The 18,691-nt window shown below is 35.7% G+C and overlaps 2 protein-coding genes and 1 pseudogene across 2 annotated transcripts; all 3 read right to left on the minus strand.

The window, feature by feature from the left end:
• Window positions 1-1,344: 1,344 nt before the first annotated feature.
• On the minus strand, window positions 1,345-1,970 carry LOC126694072 (probable acetyltransferase NATA1-like; annotated as a pseudogene).
• Window positions 1,971-3,802: 1,832 nt separating this feature from the next.
• On the minus strand, window positions 3,803-4,946 carry LOC126697234 (probable acetyltransferase NATA1-like). The gene has a single exon (XM_050394135.1). The coding sequence runs from the start codon at window positions 4,721-4,723 to the stop codon at window positions 4,016-4,018; it is 708 nt and encodes a 235-aa protein (XP_050250092.1). The 5' UTR covers window positions 4,724-4,946; the 3' UTR covers window positions 3,803-4,015.
• A 491-nt stretch (window positions 4,947-5,437) lies between these two features.
• LOC126697235 (lysine-specific demethylase ELF6) lies at window positions 5,438-15,579 on the minus strand. The gene is made up of 7 exons (XM_050394136.1): window positions 13,838-15,579; window positions 12,349-12,427; window positions 12,112-12,179; window positions 11,298-11,448; window positions 9,744-10,324; window positions 9,018-9,215; window positions 5,438-8,682 (listed from the first exon to the last, which is right to left on the minus strand). Exons 1-7 carry the CDS (start codon window positions 14,988-14,990, stop codon window positions 6,008-6,010), a joined length of 4,905 nt encoding a protein of 1,634 aa, XP_050250093.1. The 5' UTR covers window positions 14,991-15,579; the 3' UTR covers window positions 5,438-6,007.
• Between the last annotated feature and the right edge of the window lie 3,112 nt (window positions 15,580-18,691).

Raw genomic sequence — 18,691 nt, forward strand, 5'->3', positions numbered from 1 at the left:
GTCTTGTGCGTGTGATTGTTTTACTTTTGGCGTTTTGTTTTCTCTATTTTTTTTGTTTCTCACAGGTTTGGAATTTCGATTGAATTCCCAACATGTTCAAGTATAGATATATGAAAGTTGATAATTTTGTATCCAATAAACTTAAGAATTATATTTAGTATATCTCTGTTACAACCCGGCCCCCCAAGTATGTATTCCTGGCTATGCCCCTGATCTCAAAGTGAACTAATCCCAAAAAAGTCATCTTGAAGTAAAGTAAATTGTTAAAAATATGATAGATTAAATCTTAAATGATTACTCTAACACTAAATTGATTTGAAGCAGGCGGGAGATCAAATTAGACTTGAATAAACAACTAAATTTTGCATCAAACTAATTGAATACTTAATTAGATAAGATTGCAAGTACAAAGGGAACGAACTTACAAGCATAAAGTCTTCTACAAAGCCTAAGAACTACTTGAATTATCTAAGAACTACTAGATATCCCAATAATTTAAGCACAATTGGTCTTAGAAGTGCTCTAAATGTATTCTTGGTTGTGTGTGGTGTCCTTTACTTGTAGAATCATTCCCTATTTATAGTTGAGGCTTTGACAGTTATGCTTGATTTTTTTTTCCTTAATTAACACTCATTGCCAAGTGTCTTGTTATTAGTTGGACTTGGTAACATCATATAACTACCTTGAGGCAATTGCTTCCTTTCTATCTTTATTTACTTAGCACGTGTCTTGCTGTTTGACTTTTTATTATCTGTTTGAGATAATTATCCATGATTTACTTGAGGTAAGTTAAGTAACTGCCCAACATTGTATGTGCCTTTAATTAACTTGACTTGTCACTAATCTAAGTTTTAATATTTAGTTTAATTATATTCAACTTGTGCATCCATGATAACTACTTTTTTTTTTTTTTTTTTTTAGTGTTTGATCCTACTCTTCCTTGTGTTCTACAACTTAATTAATTAACGAGGTCTTATATTACCACAAACAAACTTTTTTTTACCATAAATTTTTTATGTGTAATAGATTGTAACTGAGTGTTTGTCACTTTTAAATGAACCCATAACTTTTTATTCACTAATCAGTAATCACATTAAATAGATGAAGAGTTGTGATGTCTGATGACAATTGTGCACATATTTTTGTGGTACTTATTTTTTATTTTTATAATTATTTGGCCCAAGTAAGTGCAATATCATGTTTATGTCTCTTATCTTTTTTAGTTTTAATCTCTTTCTCTTTATTTTATTTTATTTTTTACATCATCTTATCTCTACCTTAATCCATTTCCCTAACCCCTCTATATATTCTTTACATTTCTTGAAAAAATAAATAACCCCATATTTAATTAGCAGTTCTGGCATAAGCTTGGAGAGCCTCACCAGTGAGCCTGCAAACCCTCTTCTCCTCCAAGACCTTAGCACCCATTTCTTCATAGAACTCAATAGCATTGACGTTCCAAACATGCACCACCCACTCCACTCTCTCATACCCCATCTTCACCGCTTGTACCCGCCACAGCCGAGAGTAGCATCTTCCCAAACCCTTTCCTCCTATAACACTACCTTACAAACAAGTCCTCCACCTAAAACCCTGGTTTCCCTAACGTCTTTATTATCGTTGGATTCAAAGGTTTCTCTTTCAGGGTCATCGATGGGGAGGTGGAGAGTGATGATGTGAGTAATGGGGAAAAAGAGGAGAGAAGGAGTTGGAGTGGGTGAGAATGGGGCTTGGAAGAGTTCAAGAATGAAGATAGTGACGGATTGGAGAGGAGGAGAGGTGAAGAGTGGGGAGGAGAGAGTGGTTTCTGTGGCGGAGAAATGTTGGTCAAGGCTTTCGATCATGGCCACGCCAGCTGATGGATGAGCTTGTGGATGTTTGGAACATCCAATGGAGTGGCCAGACGAATGCGTGTGAAGAGTTGGTGACCAATATCTGTGGCCATTTTCACTTTTCTTGGTTCTTTATCGTGGAAGAATGAATGATATGAGAGAACCAGTTATATATCTCATGAGGTGGTGAGGTTGGGGTGTGGGAATTTACATTTATACTAGTTGAGTTTGGAGATAGGTCATGAGAGTAGGGAAGATAATTAACGAAGGAGCCACTAGCTGTATGCGTATTTGTATGTGACTTTATTGTATCATACAATTTGTATGTGCCAATTGCCATTAGCCATTTAACTAATAAATTTGAAAAAATATTGATCAGACAAGCGGTGCTTCCTAAAATGAGGGGAAAAGGGACGAATGGAAAACCAAAGTTTTCCTCCTAATTAGGAGGAGATCCTTTTCCCATTACGGCAGTTTTTGCCTCACTTTGATTATTCAACTATATTAAATAAATTACATAGTTATTAAGTAGGTTTTGTTATTAAAATCATCTTTTGAGTTGTCATGTAGGGATTTGGTTTTGGAACCTTAACTATTACGAAGTATATGCAGGTTTTTTTTTTTTTTGAGAGATATATGCAGTTACTCTATAATGTGAGATAGAAAAGTTAAAAAAATTCTTTTTATTTTTATTTTTGGTGGTCAAGAGGTTGACATTAAAAATTAATTACATAACATAAGTATCTCTACTTTCTTCTTATTGTTTTTTTAAACCATAAACATTTCTTCTAGAAGTAGGAGAAACACTTATGTCTTTACAACTTATTTGGGAGGAGAGAAAAGGAATAGAATAGGTCAAGAGATTGGAGTGGATTTTCACAACTTGTTAGGAAGGGAGAAGGAATGAAAGGGAATTAAACAAAATGGATTTTAAAGGAATATTTTATATATTATGCTACTTGCAATTTCAGTGAAAATGAATAGAATGGTTACAAAGAAATGCAAAGTATTTCATTTAATCCTAAGGAAAAGGCAAATAAAAGATAAAGAGTATAATAAAAAAATATTGACCTTTTTATTCATTATTTTTAAATATTAATGTACCCAAAAAAAAAAAAAACTTGTTTTATATACTCTTAACTTTGGTCCAAATCAAATTGATCCCTTGTTCTTTTAAGTGTGAAATGATAGTTATTTCCTTGAACTTTGAGAAACCTCCAAGTTGATCCCTTGTTCTTTTAAGTGTGAAACGATAGTTATTAAGTCCTTGAACTTTGAGAAATCTCTAAATTGATTATTTTGTTACTAACAACATTGAATAAATAATACATCATATAAGATTAATTTCAAAGCTCAAAAATTTATTATTATTATTATTTTAAATTGACGAGTCTTATCCATTTAAAAAAAAAAAAAAATCTTTGACAAGACTCTTTTGTTGACAAGACTCTTTTGTCAAAGTTGGTGACACAAACCTCCCACATAGAATGTATCTACAATCTGTCAATCTCACAAGCATACTATCAAGACTTAACTGTGCGCCTCATCATCACGACTCGCGAGGGGGCTAGAACTTTGGATACGTGGAGAAAAATTAGAATTGCAATCCAATCATGTCGGATTTAGGGCTCTTTTTGGTCCTCTCAAGAAAATAACATAATAAGCCTCAGCCCTCTAGATAGTTCCAGAATCCAGATTAGCCTCCACCCAAATCACTTTCCACAAAGAAGCCTCGGCCCCAAGTCTGGTAATCCAGCAACAGTTTATTCAAATGTTTTGGAAAGTGTTTAATCCAACTATTGTAAAAGGAAAAGATAATCCATGGATGAGGATAATCCATGAGATTATCACAAAAAGAGGATAATCCATGAAAGTGTTTAAAGCTTTGAAATACTTGAAACAAAGAAAGAAAAAAATCGATACAACGAAACACACAAAGCAACATATATGTAACATTCAACAAACACCAATGAAAGTAAATTTGAGGAACCAACTAAGCATATAGAAATCAAATTACATAGAGAAAACATCAAGGAATCAAGTAGATCACAAACACACTCACATCAGCTACATCTTCCCCCTAGTCATGCACACTAACCCCACTGTTCCTTTCCATTTCTTGGAATCCATATACACAAACAAATAAATAAAAGCCACCAAAAAAAAAAAAAACCCATTAATTTTTAGATAGCAGGATTGGCATAAGCTTGGAGAGCCTCATCAGTAAGCCTGCAAATCCTCCACTCTTGCAAGACCTTAGCACCCATTTCCTCATAGAACTTGATAGCATTCACATTCCAATCAAGCACCGCCCACTCCACTCTCCCATACCCCATCTTCACAGCTTGCGCAGCCACAGCTGAAAGTAGCATCTTCCCAAACCCTTTTCTCCTGTAACACCCCCTCACGAACAAGTCCTCCACGTAAAACCCTGGTTTCCCCAAGAAAGTCGAGTAGTTCGGAAAAAACAAAGCAAACCCACCAACCACAACGTCAAAGCCACAATCTTTATCGTTGGATTTGAAGGTTTCGGTTTCTGGGTCATCGATGGGAAGGTCGAGAGTGATGGTTTGGGTAATGGGGGAGAAGAGAGCTGAGTGTGTGTGGAGTTGGGGAGGGAATGGGGTTTGGGAGAGTTCGAGGATGAAGACAGTGAAGGATTGGAAAGGTGGGGAAGTGAAGAGTGTGGAGGAGAGGGAGGCTTCGGTGGCGGAGCAGTGGTGGGCAAGGTGTTCGAAGTTGGCTAGCTGGTGGATGAGCTTGTGGATGTGAGGGACGTCCGATGCGGTGGCGAGACGGATGCGTGTGAAGAGAGGGTAACCTATTGGCGTTGGGTCTGGTAGTGCTGTGGCAGCTGGGGTTGGTGCTGGTGGTGGTGCAGCTGCGGCCATTTTGAGTGTGTTTTTTTGGTTCTTTGTTGTTGGTTTGGGAAAGTGAGAAAGTTGGGGTTTCTAGTTTCTGCACTCACACTTATTACTCTTCAATAATCTACAGTGTACTAGTTGAGTTTTGGTTTGGTGGTGGAAACAGGAGGTAAGAAATTTCGATGAGATTAATGGAGTAGAGTTTTTCTAACTTGTACGGTAGTTTATAAAAAGGTTTTGTCTTTAGAAAAGCAGTGGGCTGCTAGGCTGCTGTTTGTTAAAGATTTGATCTTATCAAAAGAAACGTACCATTTTTGTTAAAATATTTGACTAAGAATTTTAGCGTGGTTCGTAGAAATTTCGGCCTATGAAACTCAAATACTGTACATATTTTCAATTTTAAAATAATATTACATATTTTTTATAATTTTTTTACTCGCACATATTTCTATACATATAATCGGTATTTTACCAAACAGTCCTGAAACAACAAAGGCAAAAATGATTTGTCTATCTTGGATAATTGTGTCAAAGATTAAAATAATTCAGACTCACTTGAGCATAATCTACAATGAAAAAAAAAAAAAAAAAAACACAATCCACACCCACAGCACATTATCCAAATCCACTTCTAGACAAGCGAAGAGACCCACAAACGCATAGCAATGGACTTTTCTAGCCTGATCAATGGTACCTATCTCATCTGTCTCCTCCAAGAAGAAAGAAAAATACAAAAGAGAATAAAACAAAAGAAAGGCGTCAATATTCATTTCATATCTACATTTGGCACATTGTCAATCTCGAACAGACTCTAACTCTAGCGTTGTTTGATCACTACCCCTCAAAACAAAGAGTGGTAATGTAGTCCCACGATTCATCTACTTCATCCATATACCAAGGGACAACAAAGAACATAGTATCTATCCTCACTGGTACAAAAAAATGAGAATCATCTTCTTAGATAACCAAACTAGTAGGTCTGACAATTTTGGCCAGCCAGGATTTGACCACCCAACATGTAGCATTTCTCTTTTGTTTTTGTTTTTTGGGGAGAGCTTCCTCTCCTGCTGATGATGCTGCTGGATTCTAAACGAGGAATCCAGAGAGATCAAGACCCTTAAAGACTTCTCAACTATCAATGCATACAAATGATTGGAGAATGCCCACCTACAAAATGATCAATCTATGTGCCTAACACTACACCTAACCAGAACAATGTAAACTACATGTAACCCTTCGGCCTCAGAAACCCCACTTGCTTATACCCATATTATATATTACAAAACCAGCTTGAACAAAGAAGACATATCTTCAGGCAGGTGAGTTCACATAGTGCCCTGTTTTCCGTCTGTGCCTGCTGTAATCTGATACGAACCTGAAAGAAAGGCCACATCCCTCAACCTTGCACTTGTATGGGCGCTCACCAGTGTGCACACGTATATGCTCAGTCCTAGCCCATGCCCACTTGAACGACATGGTGCAACCTTTCCATGGGCACTTGAGGGGCCTGTCATCATCATGAACACGTTTGTGAAGCATTGCATACTTGTGGTTGCTGAACCTCTTCCCACACCCTTCATGTGGGCACCGGTTGCGTTTGTGCAAGAGAAGCTCTGCCTTTGTTTTGAAACTCATGCGGCAGCCTTCAAGGTCACACTTGTGAGACCCCATTGAGTTTTTACTCTTAGGAGGAAGAGGAACATCTGAAGCTTTGCTCACCTTCTTTCGCACTAACTTCTCCTCAACTATTTTACTGGTGTCAATTCCACATCTACTGGCTGCATCCTTCCCAGCCCTTGGCCTCAACCCTTCACATGGACTCCTGATAAAGTCACTGCAACCGAACTTGTTTTCCGTCAAATGGTCTGCTTCTCTTTTTCTTTTTCTTCTTTTGTCTGTGCTTGATCTGGGTTCTAGTAGAGTGGAGTCAATGCTTTCAAGCTCTCTATCATCCTGTGATGAACAAACTTCTTTGCGAAGCAGGTTTTCTGCAACATGGGTGTCTCTTTGGATTCTGGAACATTTCTGGATTGGGGCAGGACTAGGTGGATTTATAAGTGTATCATACTCAGAAATCTCCTCATCATTTTCATTTGTCAGCTCTTTCTTTTGCTCCATTTCATTATCTAAAGCCACTCCACCACTCAAATTTTCCTCAGCATTGATCCCTCTTGAAACTTTGTAACATACCCCCCCTGAGATAGTTACTGGCTCTTTTTCCACTTGCGTAATGAAACTAGGGACGGGCATCCCCTCATCTGTTCCATCTGAAGTCTGGATATCTTGTTGCACCTCAGTGTCTAAAGTCACACCATCATGCAAGTCTTCTTCAGCAGAGCACCCTCTTGGAACTTCGGGACATTGTTCCAGTGATACACAAGGCTGACTAACTTCCATTGGTGAAACAGAACTTGAGACAAGTTCCTCATTATTTCTGTCTGGGGAATGGATCTCTCTTGATGCAGGAGTAGGCTCATTTGTCGGTATAACATAACTTGAAACTGGTTCATCCTCATTACTTCCATTTTCAGACTCAAGTTCTTGCCCCACTGCACCTGAAGACATGGCAATGCTAATGTCTTCTGCAGCACGAATCTCTGTGGGACCTTCACAACTTTCTTGCATTGAGGCAAGAGTAGGCTGGTTTGTCACTGCAATATTACAAGAAACACCTTCTGTTGAGGCAAGAGTAAGCTGGTTGATTGGTGCAACATTACTTGAAAGAGGTCCATCATGTTCAATTCTGCTGGTGGTGTGGATCTCTTGCTGCACTTCATTGTCTAAAGTCGCACACACAAGAACCTTACTGTTGACACAAGATTCCTCCAGAACTACATTTTCCATCCGTGCCTCAAAATTTCTCACAACAGGATCAGCAACATGGGGAGTTGGAGGTCTAGAAAGATCAGAAACCTCATTCATGAAAATATCCCCTTCAGTTGAAACATTGCACTGCCCTTCAGAAACCAGATGACAAGACTCACTTGTGATGCTGATTTTTTCCATACTTTGATTCTCTGCCTGCATTCCAGACCTCTCATAAGTTGCAATGATAAGTGGACTACCACATTTTTTGGCATAAGTTATCTTGTCCTCCTCCTTGGTTTCATCAGTGCTCTTGATCTTGTGTTGCATCTCAGAACCATCCCATGTTGCTAAATTACAAGCTTTGCCATCAATGTCAAAATCATCAAGAGTGTGATTCTCACTGTGTGTCTCAACAACCACTACTGTATTAGAGACAGGGGAATCTTCAATTCGGAAGGGAGCAGAATTCAAGCTCCTACCACTGGTAGCTGCAAACCCTGAGGATTCATGCTGCATTGCAGACACTCTGGAAGCACTAGAGAAAACAAATCCTGCATCACTTTTGGAATTTCCTTTGTTAGAAAGGTCATTTTCAGTAGCCTTCCCACTTTGCTTATCGCGGTCTCCATAAGTAGCAGCTGAAACATCTTTTGACAGATTCTTTCCAGGGCATCCATCAACTGTACTTGCACCTGTGGAACCACCCAATTTTAACTTAGGATTCCTTCTTGAATATTGAATTAGTTTTTTTTCATTGTTGACAATGATGCCATTTGACCTTCCCCCCAACACTTCATCCTTCTTTAATTGAGCTGTTTCGCATACTTTACCATGGGAAGAATGGTTTGACTTTCTTGAGCGTGATCTTCTAGACCGCCATTTGATGGTCAGGCATTCTGAAGTGGCATTTTTTTCAGAGAACAATCCACCCAATGTCAGTGCATGCTGTACTTGCATAGATGGAGAGTTCTTTCTGACCTTGGCACAGTACCGTAAATTGATACCCAGTTTTGATGTCCAGTCTTCTCCGCATTCATCATGTTCTTCATCATCAATTGCAAGATCTATCAAGTTCAGATCTTCCTGGGATGCAGTATCTAATGGAACTTCATTATAATCAAAAGGTTTACCAATTTCCTCAGAAACGGCCATGGCATGTGCCTTCATTTTCTGATAGTCTACATAAATTAAGAAAATTGAAGAATAATTATTGTTGAAATCTGGATGATGTGCATGTATGCTCATAATGGTTGGTCGACAAATAAAAGATGTGTCACAGATTCATAGTAAACAGAAAGTGGGTATTAAACAATAGCTGAATGTGTCTCATTTAAATGTTAATTAATTTCAACATCATTCAGAAACCAGGTTTATCCTTGAGAGAGGTAAAAAAAAAAAAAAATCAAATATCATAAAATAAAAAAGGGAGAAAGTGATTAACTTTAAAATTAGGGGTGGGTATACAACTGTAATTTGCAGCATAAATCATTGACATAGTTAAAGCCTATCTTACCTGAATGGCAAATCATAAGCATTTTTACTCCACCTTTTGACTGCAAGAGTTCCACAATCTCAATGGCATGCTCCAGGCAGAAAATCCGTGGCCTCAGAAATTTACTAGAGGTGTTCCATTGCATGTCAAATTTGGTTAATAGTGACATTTTCAGATCCTTTGGTGGTGGAGAAACATCAGGAAAAGGAGGGAGATTCTCTGAAGAACAAAGCATTAATTAACTCAGTAAAGCACTTGAAGAGGCCGAGTTTAGTGGTCAAAAGGATTAATCCTATTCAATTTCATGTTTTCGTTTGCTTTGATGAGAAGCTACTGGCACCAGTTGAAGATACATTTAAAAATGTCATTCTTCCCCATGGTTGTTTGGTCTGCTAATACATCTCTATAATATGGGAGCCCAACTTATATAATGTGGACACTTAAGACTAGTTCTATGCATTCTTCTACAATTCTTTTTAACACAGTTTTATGCACAACACAGTTAGCTGATTCGGGGTCATGCCAGAAATACGAGTAGAAGTGGTAAATGTGTACATGTAGATGCTAGAAACAATGACAAACCAATCTAACAATATGATAGACCACAACATGGTCACAGAATGAAGTAAGGCTTTAACATATAATCCAGAAAAGTTCAATGACAACTTACTTTTGACAGAATAAGATTAAAGAAGTGATTGAAAATGTGAGCAAATTACCAGGCAAGAAAGTATGTAGATCAAATACCTGGAATATTGCTTTTAATAGACCCATCATGATCCGGAGAGGAACAAGCATTTTCAGGTCCTGAGACTCTGGGGCCTCCTTGAACCAAACGATGATCCATGGGCTGAAGTTTCAGGGATGCTTCTTCAGATGGTTGTACCACAGACATAAATGGAAAACCAAGTATTCCACAAGCCACACATGCCAATGTACCTGAATCAACTTGAAAGTCACATGATAAATCGTCACCATCCAAAGACAAATCATTGAGAGTCTCTATATACAAGTTCATCTCGTGCATCAGATCGTTCTGAATATTATTGTTGTTTTCAGTATGAATATGGGAAGCATTTTCTCTTGCTGAGGTAGAATCAGTAGCAACTATGCTGGGCAATTGAGAATCTCTACTTGGATATGGAAGTAAATCAGCGTTCCATAAAACAGCACGGCAAGTTGATACTTTTCCAAGAAGATTAGATAGCTTAATGTTTTCTTTTAGAATATCTTCTATAAAAGCCTTCTTTACTAACAATTCTCTTTCTTCCTTTTGACGATCTCTCAGGCGAGAACTGCGCACACCCGGTAGTAAGGATCTTGGCACTCTGGCATCAAAACAGTCCAGCAAATCATACATAAGAAATAACTAAAGATATGGTATCCACATGATATTTATATGGACACAATAAGCAAAAACATATGATGTAAAAGCAACATCGCACAAAGTAAGGGTAAATGCAACCAAAGTATCAATTTCAAATGCGAAGTGTACAGTAGAAATCTGCCTACTGAGCCCTTGTTACTCATCTATGGCCCTAAGCAACAACTGATACGTTAATTATAACAGCTCCACAGAGAAACTCTTGTGGTTTCAACCGCCCCCGCAGAGACTCTCTAATGCACTAAATAAAAGGAAGAGCATTTTCTTTTAAGGATAGAAAGGAAAAATTAACAGTTATTACATATTTCAGCTAATTCCACTTTCCAAACACAATTACACATTCCCTTCAAAGAATTTATTATATGAAAAATGAAAGTAAAACAATAATGCTCAATTATCAGTTTTCACAAGATGTGCATTAAGGCCCAACTCATTTCATTAGGACCAGTCTAATTATAAAGTTTCCAGCCCATATTCAGTATTAAAGCATATTTTGAAATATACCTAACAAAATAATAAAAAGAAATCCCCCTCAACAATTGCAACTCTTACAGAATCAGAAGTACATTCATAAACTATTTTACAAATGCATAAATTTACATATTATCCTAAAAAAATCAAATTAACATCTGTAAACATGTTTCAGAAGTTGTGAACCACCAAGATGAATGGCTGGAAACTTTGATGGTCACAGATGCCTGAGTCTGGCCATTGAACATCAAATATTTGGAAAGAGAATCTAATCTCGTAGAGGAATTAGGCAAGAATACTACAATCAATAAACATTCATGAGAATTATCTTGTATAGATCTTCAGAGAGCAGTCTAAGAGGCAATGTGGACAGGATATTTCAGTCACTAATTTTGCTCAACAACTTAGGATCAACAGAATATTTGAAGGAACTATAGTGAGCTAACCTTGAGACAAAAGACATGGTCAGCAGGTATAGCAGCTGCTGATGAGAGAGCATGGGAAGATAATTCATTGCAGCTCTGCGCACTGCAGCTTCCTTGGCTACTGTGAGCCATTGTGGGGTTCCAAAATTAGCAGCTTCCCCACAATTGAAACCTAATTTACAAAAGGAAGGCTATAATAATCCATTAAAAGGATAAAAATGAATACACTCTGAAAGAAAAATTCAAGGAAACTTCTTGTAATAGCAACATGCCTAATATAATCAGGCTCTCTAGTTAACTCTAGTCACTGAGACATTGATATTCTAAGAGCAGAATAAACATACAAATTACCGTTACAGACATCAATCAGAAATGCCAATGTTGAAAGGGAAGATAAAACAATATATATTAGCTACGACAGAAATGGATTAGCAATGGCCTTGCAGAAAAAGGTGCTTGCAAAGTCATTTGGCAGAAGAGTTGTAAGGTGTCCAATTAATTCTTTTGAGCATTTTAAGTCCAACTACACATTTTCAGCTCATTTGCAAGCCAAAATGGTCCTGCACTCCTGCTCACATAAAATTTGAATCCTTTGCTTTTACTAGAAAATAAATGGAAATTTATTCATATTTTGTAAACCAACTTCCACTCCAAATTTTTACAGAACTTCGATCTTCTAGGTTGTCTTAGATTAACATGTATTTCTCCAAGTACCATACACCAGGTGGTATGTATTTAATACAGTAAGATCAGTATGTTCAGGGCAGGAGTTTATAAGTTAAAGAATCATATCTCCAGAAAAATATTGAATATATGAAAACTATAAAGCAATTACCGTGGCTGAATCCTACATGGTAGGCCCTTGGAAAAGTCACGACAAATTCACCAGGATTCTGTACTAACCTAAAGGAAAAATAAGAACAGACATGAGTACAGCTCCACACACACAAAAAAAAAAAAGAACAGAAACAGCAACTCAGCATCATAAGTCAAACCCAAAACATTTTCAATTACAGAAAAGTATAACCCTCACATAAATTTTAGAATGCTAATTAGAAAGAAAGCAACCCACCTACAACATGGAATGCCCGACGCAACAACTACTTCAGGTGATAGAAGAGTTGTCTTCTCGCCCAATAATGTGAGTGCAGCTGGAGATAAGAGAAACTGGACCTGAGTTACAAAAATGCTATAGAAGTGACAAAATCAAACTAATTTCAGATTGAAATGAACTGTCTACATTAAAGAAAGTAAAATAAAATGGCCAGACTAAGAACTGTGCCTCTATTTAAGAATAAAAAATAAAAAAATCAATGAAAATTTGGCAAATTTTGGACAGTAAATTCCAGCTGTGTCAGGACAGAACTGCAAATTAAATACTTTGCGAAATTGCCAAAAATTCAAAATTTTTTGTGGGACCAACTTTTGATTAATGCTTCACCATCTTAAATTATTTAAAAAATCACCCTCCTACAAGTGGCAGGTCCAATTTAGAACAATCTAAATGAATTTAGATTCTGCAAATGTAAAGTACTTTTTTGGGTATATATTTGAAGTTCTATTCTATATTATTCATTTAATTATTTATTTTTGAAACCATTCTAAATTCATATCAATTATGAATAACTAAGAATGAATAATTAATAGCCAAGATCTCAATAGCTTACTAAATTCTTAAACACGTGCAGTTCCTGCTTTGTGAGACTGCTTAGTTTACAGTTTAGAGCATTGCGTTTGAAATGCATAGGTCCTTAGTTTGAACCCCGTGGATGGCTATTCCTTAATTGCTTGCCTTTTGAGACAATTCCAATTCAATTTGAGAATTAACAACTCCTAAACCACAGATAAAAGTACGCTCATTTGGAGTAGTTTAAGGGTTATTGAGACTCAATGGTTCGCAACCCCTGCCCTGAACCTAATCAAACACTCATATCTTTACTGTCCAAATGGATAATCACTGACTGCGTGTGTGAATTACCAATTGAAAAAAAAAAATGGAATTGTAAGTCATTCATCAAATAAAACATCAATTGATGACAGGATAGAGATGATATATTCAGCGAAAAGATAAACATGCTGGCTAAATGAAATATAATTAGGAAAAAAAAAGAATTACATTCAAACGGTAAAACAAGAGCTATAAATGCTTCAAAATCTTAATAGCAAAAAAAAAAAAAAAAGGCTTATGTAGTGGCTCATCATTTGAAAGCCTACACAGTCCAACCAAGTCAGTCACTTGTGCTCACTGTCATATCACATGGAAACAATGTTGAGTCATAGATATGCACAATTCAGGTATATCTATTGACAAGTGGCCATGCAAGATGGGGTAAATGCCAGCAAAGACATTGTGAACCCCTGTTACTATTTAAACAGAGCACTCCTTTCCATCTATAAATAATACAGAAATATAGCCTTCATTATTAAATTTTTTTGCTTTGTGAATACAAAAAACCCCAAATTAACATTCCGAGAAAATTTGGCAAAAATATGCTAGAGTTTGTCAAATTAGTAAACTCCCAAAACATTTTCCTAAATAATCATCTAAAAAAATTACATACCTAAATGATCAATGTTGACACCATAAGCCTCAGAGCGAATGACTTCCTCAAAAGCAAATGCATAATCTCCAGGGACTGCATACCAAGTTTTTGCAGAGCCAGTATGGAGAAAATTCATGCTATGAAGCTCATGATCTTCAACGTGCCAAGCAAACCAGCTGAAAAGCATACCAATGTAGACCATAGGAGAAGTAACACCTGGAATATCATCTGGCATGAAACGTGTAAGTGAGCCGGGTGAACGTGCAATTATTTGTAAGTTCCATGGACTGTTTGATAGCTTCCAACCCGCAGTGCCTTCCATCTCATTAATAGCACTTGAGCTCTTTCGCCTAGAGCATCGTGAAGTGTCATCTGATAACAATGTTGATGAAGTAGTAGGTGGCTTTGGTGTCTCCAAAGACATATCAGGTTCATTTTTGGCAGAAGAATCTTTAATCTCACCATTATGGGAATCCGTTACACTATCTATCTCATTATTCTTGCAGTCAGAATTCTCTTTACTCCTTTGGTAAAAATTCCTCTTCCTCCTCCTCCTATGAAAATACCGAGACTGACCCTCTGGTTCTCCAAACCCAGACCCAGGAATATCATTTGCATACTCCACATAGATTGGCTTCTCAGAAGTTGCCTTCCAAAACATTGCTTCTACAACCAATGGCGATACCTCCTTAACCATTCCCAATATGCTCCGCGAAAAAACCTTAGACTTAGACTCAAACTGTTCCAATGTATATATCTCCCCACTTTGCCATACTTGCTTATGAACACCCAATTGCGGACTCTGCGCCGCCCCTTTTGTTCTCTTCACACTCTGCCCCAATTCTTGGTGCCTGGTAGTAAACACAGCCCGCGCCTCCCCCTCATTACCACCATCCCCAGAACCCGTTTTCGACGAAGAACAAACACCCTGACAATTCACATCAGAACCCAATTCCGGCGACTTGGAAAGCGACTTATTCAAGTTACAAAACACGTATTTCTTAGAAGGCTTAGGCAATGGTGGGATAATCTTACAAATACCAAAGGCACTAGCTTGCTTCTCAATTTTCGATATATAGGCAATTGGGTCAGCAAATTCAGTGTCAGTTGGCCTAAACTCAGGTGCCAATGGTAACCCTTTTAGCCAATTGGGTATTTCAACATTACCCATTACACAACCAAGATTTTTCTCAATACCAACACATGAAATGGAAGTAAATAGTATACAATTACAGTACACCACATTAACAAGGGTGGTACTCAATCATACACAATAAACAAATCATTATTGAAAAAGAAGAAAAGAAAAACCCTAGATTGGAACATTAATGGTGAAAATTGTACATGGGTTTTGTTGTGATTGAAAGATGAACCCACATTAAAGCATGGAAATTTATTATCAAACAGCAAAAAAATGCAAAGGGCAATTTAGCAATAGAACCTGAAACAGCGAAGGAATAGTGTATGATTGACCTTCTAAAAGCACCACACAAGAGGGGGGAGAGAGAGAGAGAGAGAGAGAGGAGAGGTTTTTGTTTGTCTAGGTTTTGAGTGACAATTCTTAGCCGGCGCAAGATAGCGTGCTCTGTTGCGATCAGGCTAGGTTACGCCGGGGCGGCATAGTGCACGGGTCGGTGGTTTCGTTTGGGCTAAGGTTTGAGGTGAATGGGGGGGAGGTTTGGATGTGTTATATATACCATCGGGTGCACGTTAGCATGAAGCGCCGAGCGGCCTGCGCTGTATGGATAGGGATTTCTATGGTGTGTAACAGGAGTACGTTGTCCAGTGATGATCAAAAGATTTTCCATTTTTTTGCAGATATTTGAGATCAGAGAATACTTGTGGGGGTCCACATTAATTTCCTCACTTCCCAACTTGACGTGGCACTATTCAACTTTTTTGCTAGTTCAATGGCTAATAACACATTTTCAAACCTCATTTTTCATTTTTTTTTTTTATATTAACTTCACCTTTATTTTATAGTTTTTTTAAATAAATCAATTCTAATATATATATATATATATATATATTATTAATAAGCGATTTTTTTTTTCGTCTTCAATTTTTAGCGTACCAAAATATTCTAATATAAATTTTGGAGTAACATACCCTTTAATTTAATTTTTTTCCTACAAAAAAGCAAAAAAGTTTAAAATAGTAATACTATTTCATGTACAAAAGGGGAAAAAAATTGTTATTCTCACCACTCATTTGTATTCAAATATCTGATTATTTTTTATCTATTTGAATTTAAGTACTTCAATTATCTTTATAAAAGAATACAAAATTACTTCTTCTTCCAAAAAAAAAAAAAAAAACACTACCTCATGTAAAAACTACTTATTCTTACCCGAAATTTTTATTTTTTTTTTTATTCTTTAAAACATTTATTTATTTTTATTCAAATTCTATACAGTTATCACAAATTTCTATCCATTTACATTAACGTATATCATCTTTCTTTTGTTCAAATCTCAAATTTTTTTACTTATCACAATTCTTATCCCAATCAATAAATTTAAATGTTCCATTGAGTTTTTTTTTTTTTTTTTTTTTTTTTTGTTCTTTATCTTATTTTTAAACATTATTCCACGTTACTTTACCTCATTCTTTTTAAAAAAATAAATACATACGGTTATTTATATATCACTCTTAAGCGTTATAACACAAAACTAAAAAAACTAAAAAATAAAAAAGAGCATTATTGCAAACGCAAGGCGCATGTGATGAGTCTAGTACACACACACACTAATAACATGATTCATTGTTTGGGTTTTATTATTTTGCATACTAAAATATTCTCACACAAATTCTTAAATTTTCTAAAATACCCCTATCTTTTAGTTAAATAATTTTAAATTTAAAAACACAAACTGATTAAAAGAGTAATTTATTATTTCTAAGTTTTATATTTTTTTCTTTTATCTTCTTTGTCTGAATGACCACTTTTTATTTTAAATTTTAAATTTCAAACTTTAAACCTACTTACAAATAACTTAAAAAAACTTTACATGCTTTTTCCTTTATCTGAATTACCATTTTTTTTTATAGTTCAAAAATACCCTCATTAATGAAGGGTAACTTCAATTAGAAATAAGGTCATAAATGTTAAATAACAAGTTTCATTTTGAATTCAAAAAGATAACTCCTAAAATTTATAATTTTTTTTCCTTTCACGTTCAAAAAAGAAATTACAGTTATGGTTTATCTTTAAAGTTTATCATTTTTATTTGTTTGAAAAATAAAAATTATATATTTCTAAATTATAATAGATGCAAATTATTAACCCTTATCCAAAAAAATAGAAGAGCCAATAAGCGTGCGTGCTCAGAGGCTAATATATATATTATTTTTTTTACACCCAGCAAGCCTATCACAACGAGTGAACCCCAATATAAGTGAACGGCCTATTATATATGACATAAATGAGAGATAATTGTTGATATCAAACCGTTGTCAAACATAATATTTTTTAGAATTATTGATGTGATTAGAAATATTTACTAAACCGCTAATAAAAACAAAAATATGTTTATTGTTGAATTTTATGTTTTGTGAGAGTTAAAAGATTAGTATTATTAAAAGTAAAAATTTATATATATATATATATATATATATATTTATAAAAGTTAGTTAAAAAGGGGGGTAATTTATTATTAGTTCATTATCAATATTGGACGTTTCAATAATGACAAGTTGACAACACATGAACTTTATTCACTTAAGTGAAAATATATAAAATTGGAGATAAGACAACTTCTTCATGTTTCATCAGTTTGACCAAACATGAAACTTGAGGCTCAAAAACAATCAATCTTACAACTTTCATTTCCAAGATAAGGGGGACTATCTAGCTAAGTGCACCCACAACAAAATTAGATTGCATGAAACTACTATAAATTTCTAGTATTAACCAAAGGTAAATTAACAGTGAATTTCCTATGTCATGGGGATGCCCTGTATGTCACGGGGATGCCCTATATTAAGTCCATGCTGCTTTGTGAATGTATGAGTAGTGACTACAATTGGGGGAATAAAAAAGGGAAAGAAGAAGGGTAAGGAAAGAGAAAATAAAGCTACAGGCAAAGAAAACAAAACATAAAATATTTTTTGTTTATATGTTTGGATGCAAGGAAAAGAAACGAGGGAAGGAAAAGGATTATCACTTTATTTGTTTCAGTATAATAAGAGGTTTTCTATAATTTCTTATGTTTGATATGACAAAAAAAAAAAAAAAATGAAAGTCAATGGAAACAAGGCAATATGTCATAATCTAATGAAAGTCAATGGAAAGAAGCCAACATGTCATAATCTAATCAAATTTCATTTCGCTAATCTCAACATATATGTCAATCCAAATAGTTCATATTATCTCTAGACTTTAAGAGCATTTCTATTCGGAAATGTCATCATATCCTATTTTACTACCCTAAAAAGTTACTTTATTAATTATATTATATCATTTTATAACACACCCAATATCCCAACTTTTATTTTCTTATACAATACATTAAAATAATATATTTACACAATAAAATATATTTATGTCTCTCTCTCTCTCTCTCTCTCTCTCTCTCATCACCTTCATCACTACCGTGAAGACCCAAAACCCCAACACAATTTATCCAAAAAAAAAAAAAAAAAAAACCAACACAGAAACTCATCCCAAACCCTAAAGAAACCCAGCACAGAAACTTAACCAACCATCAAGAACAAAGATCAACACCCAGATCAAAAAAGATCAACACCTAGATCAAGAGACTTCAACTCTAAGCACTTCTTGCACAAAAGATCAATACCCAGATCATAAATCTCCATGCACCACTTCAAGCTCAGCCTCTCTAGCTTTCCACACCCAACAGTTATCTTTGC

The sequence above is a fragment of the Quercus robur genome, chromosome 8 (genome assembly GCF_932294415.1).
Source record: "Quercus robur chromosome 8, dhQueRobu3.1, whole genome shotgun sequence".
NCBI lineage: Eukaryota > Viridiplantae > Streptophyta > Magnoliopsida > Fagales > Fagaceae > Quercus > Quercus robur.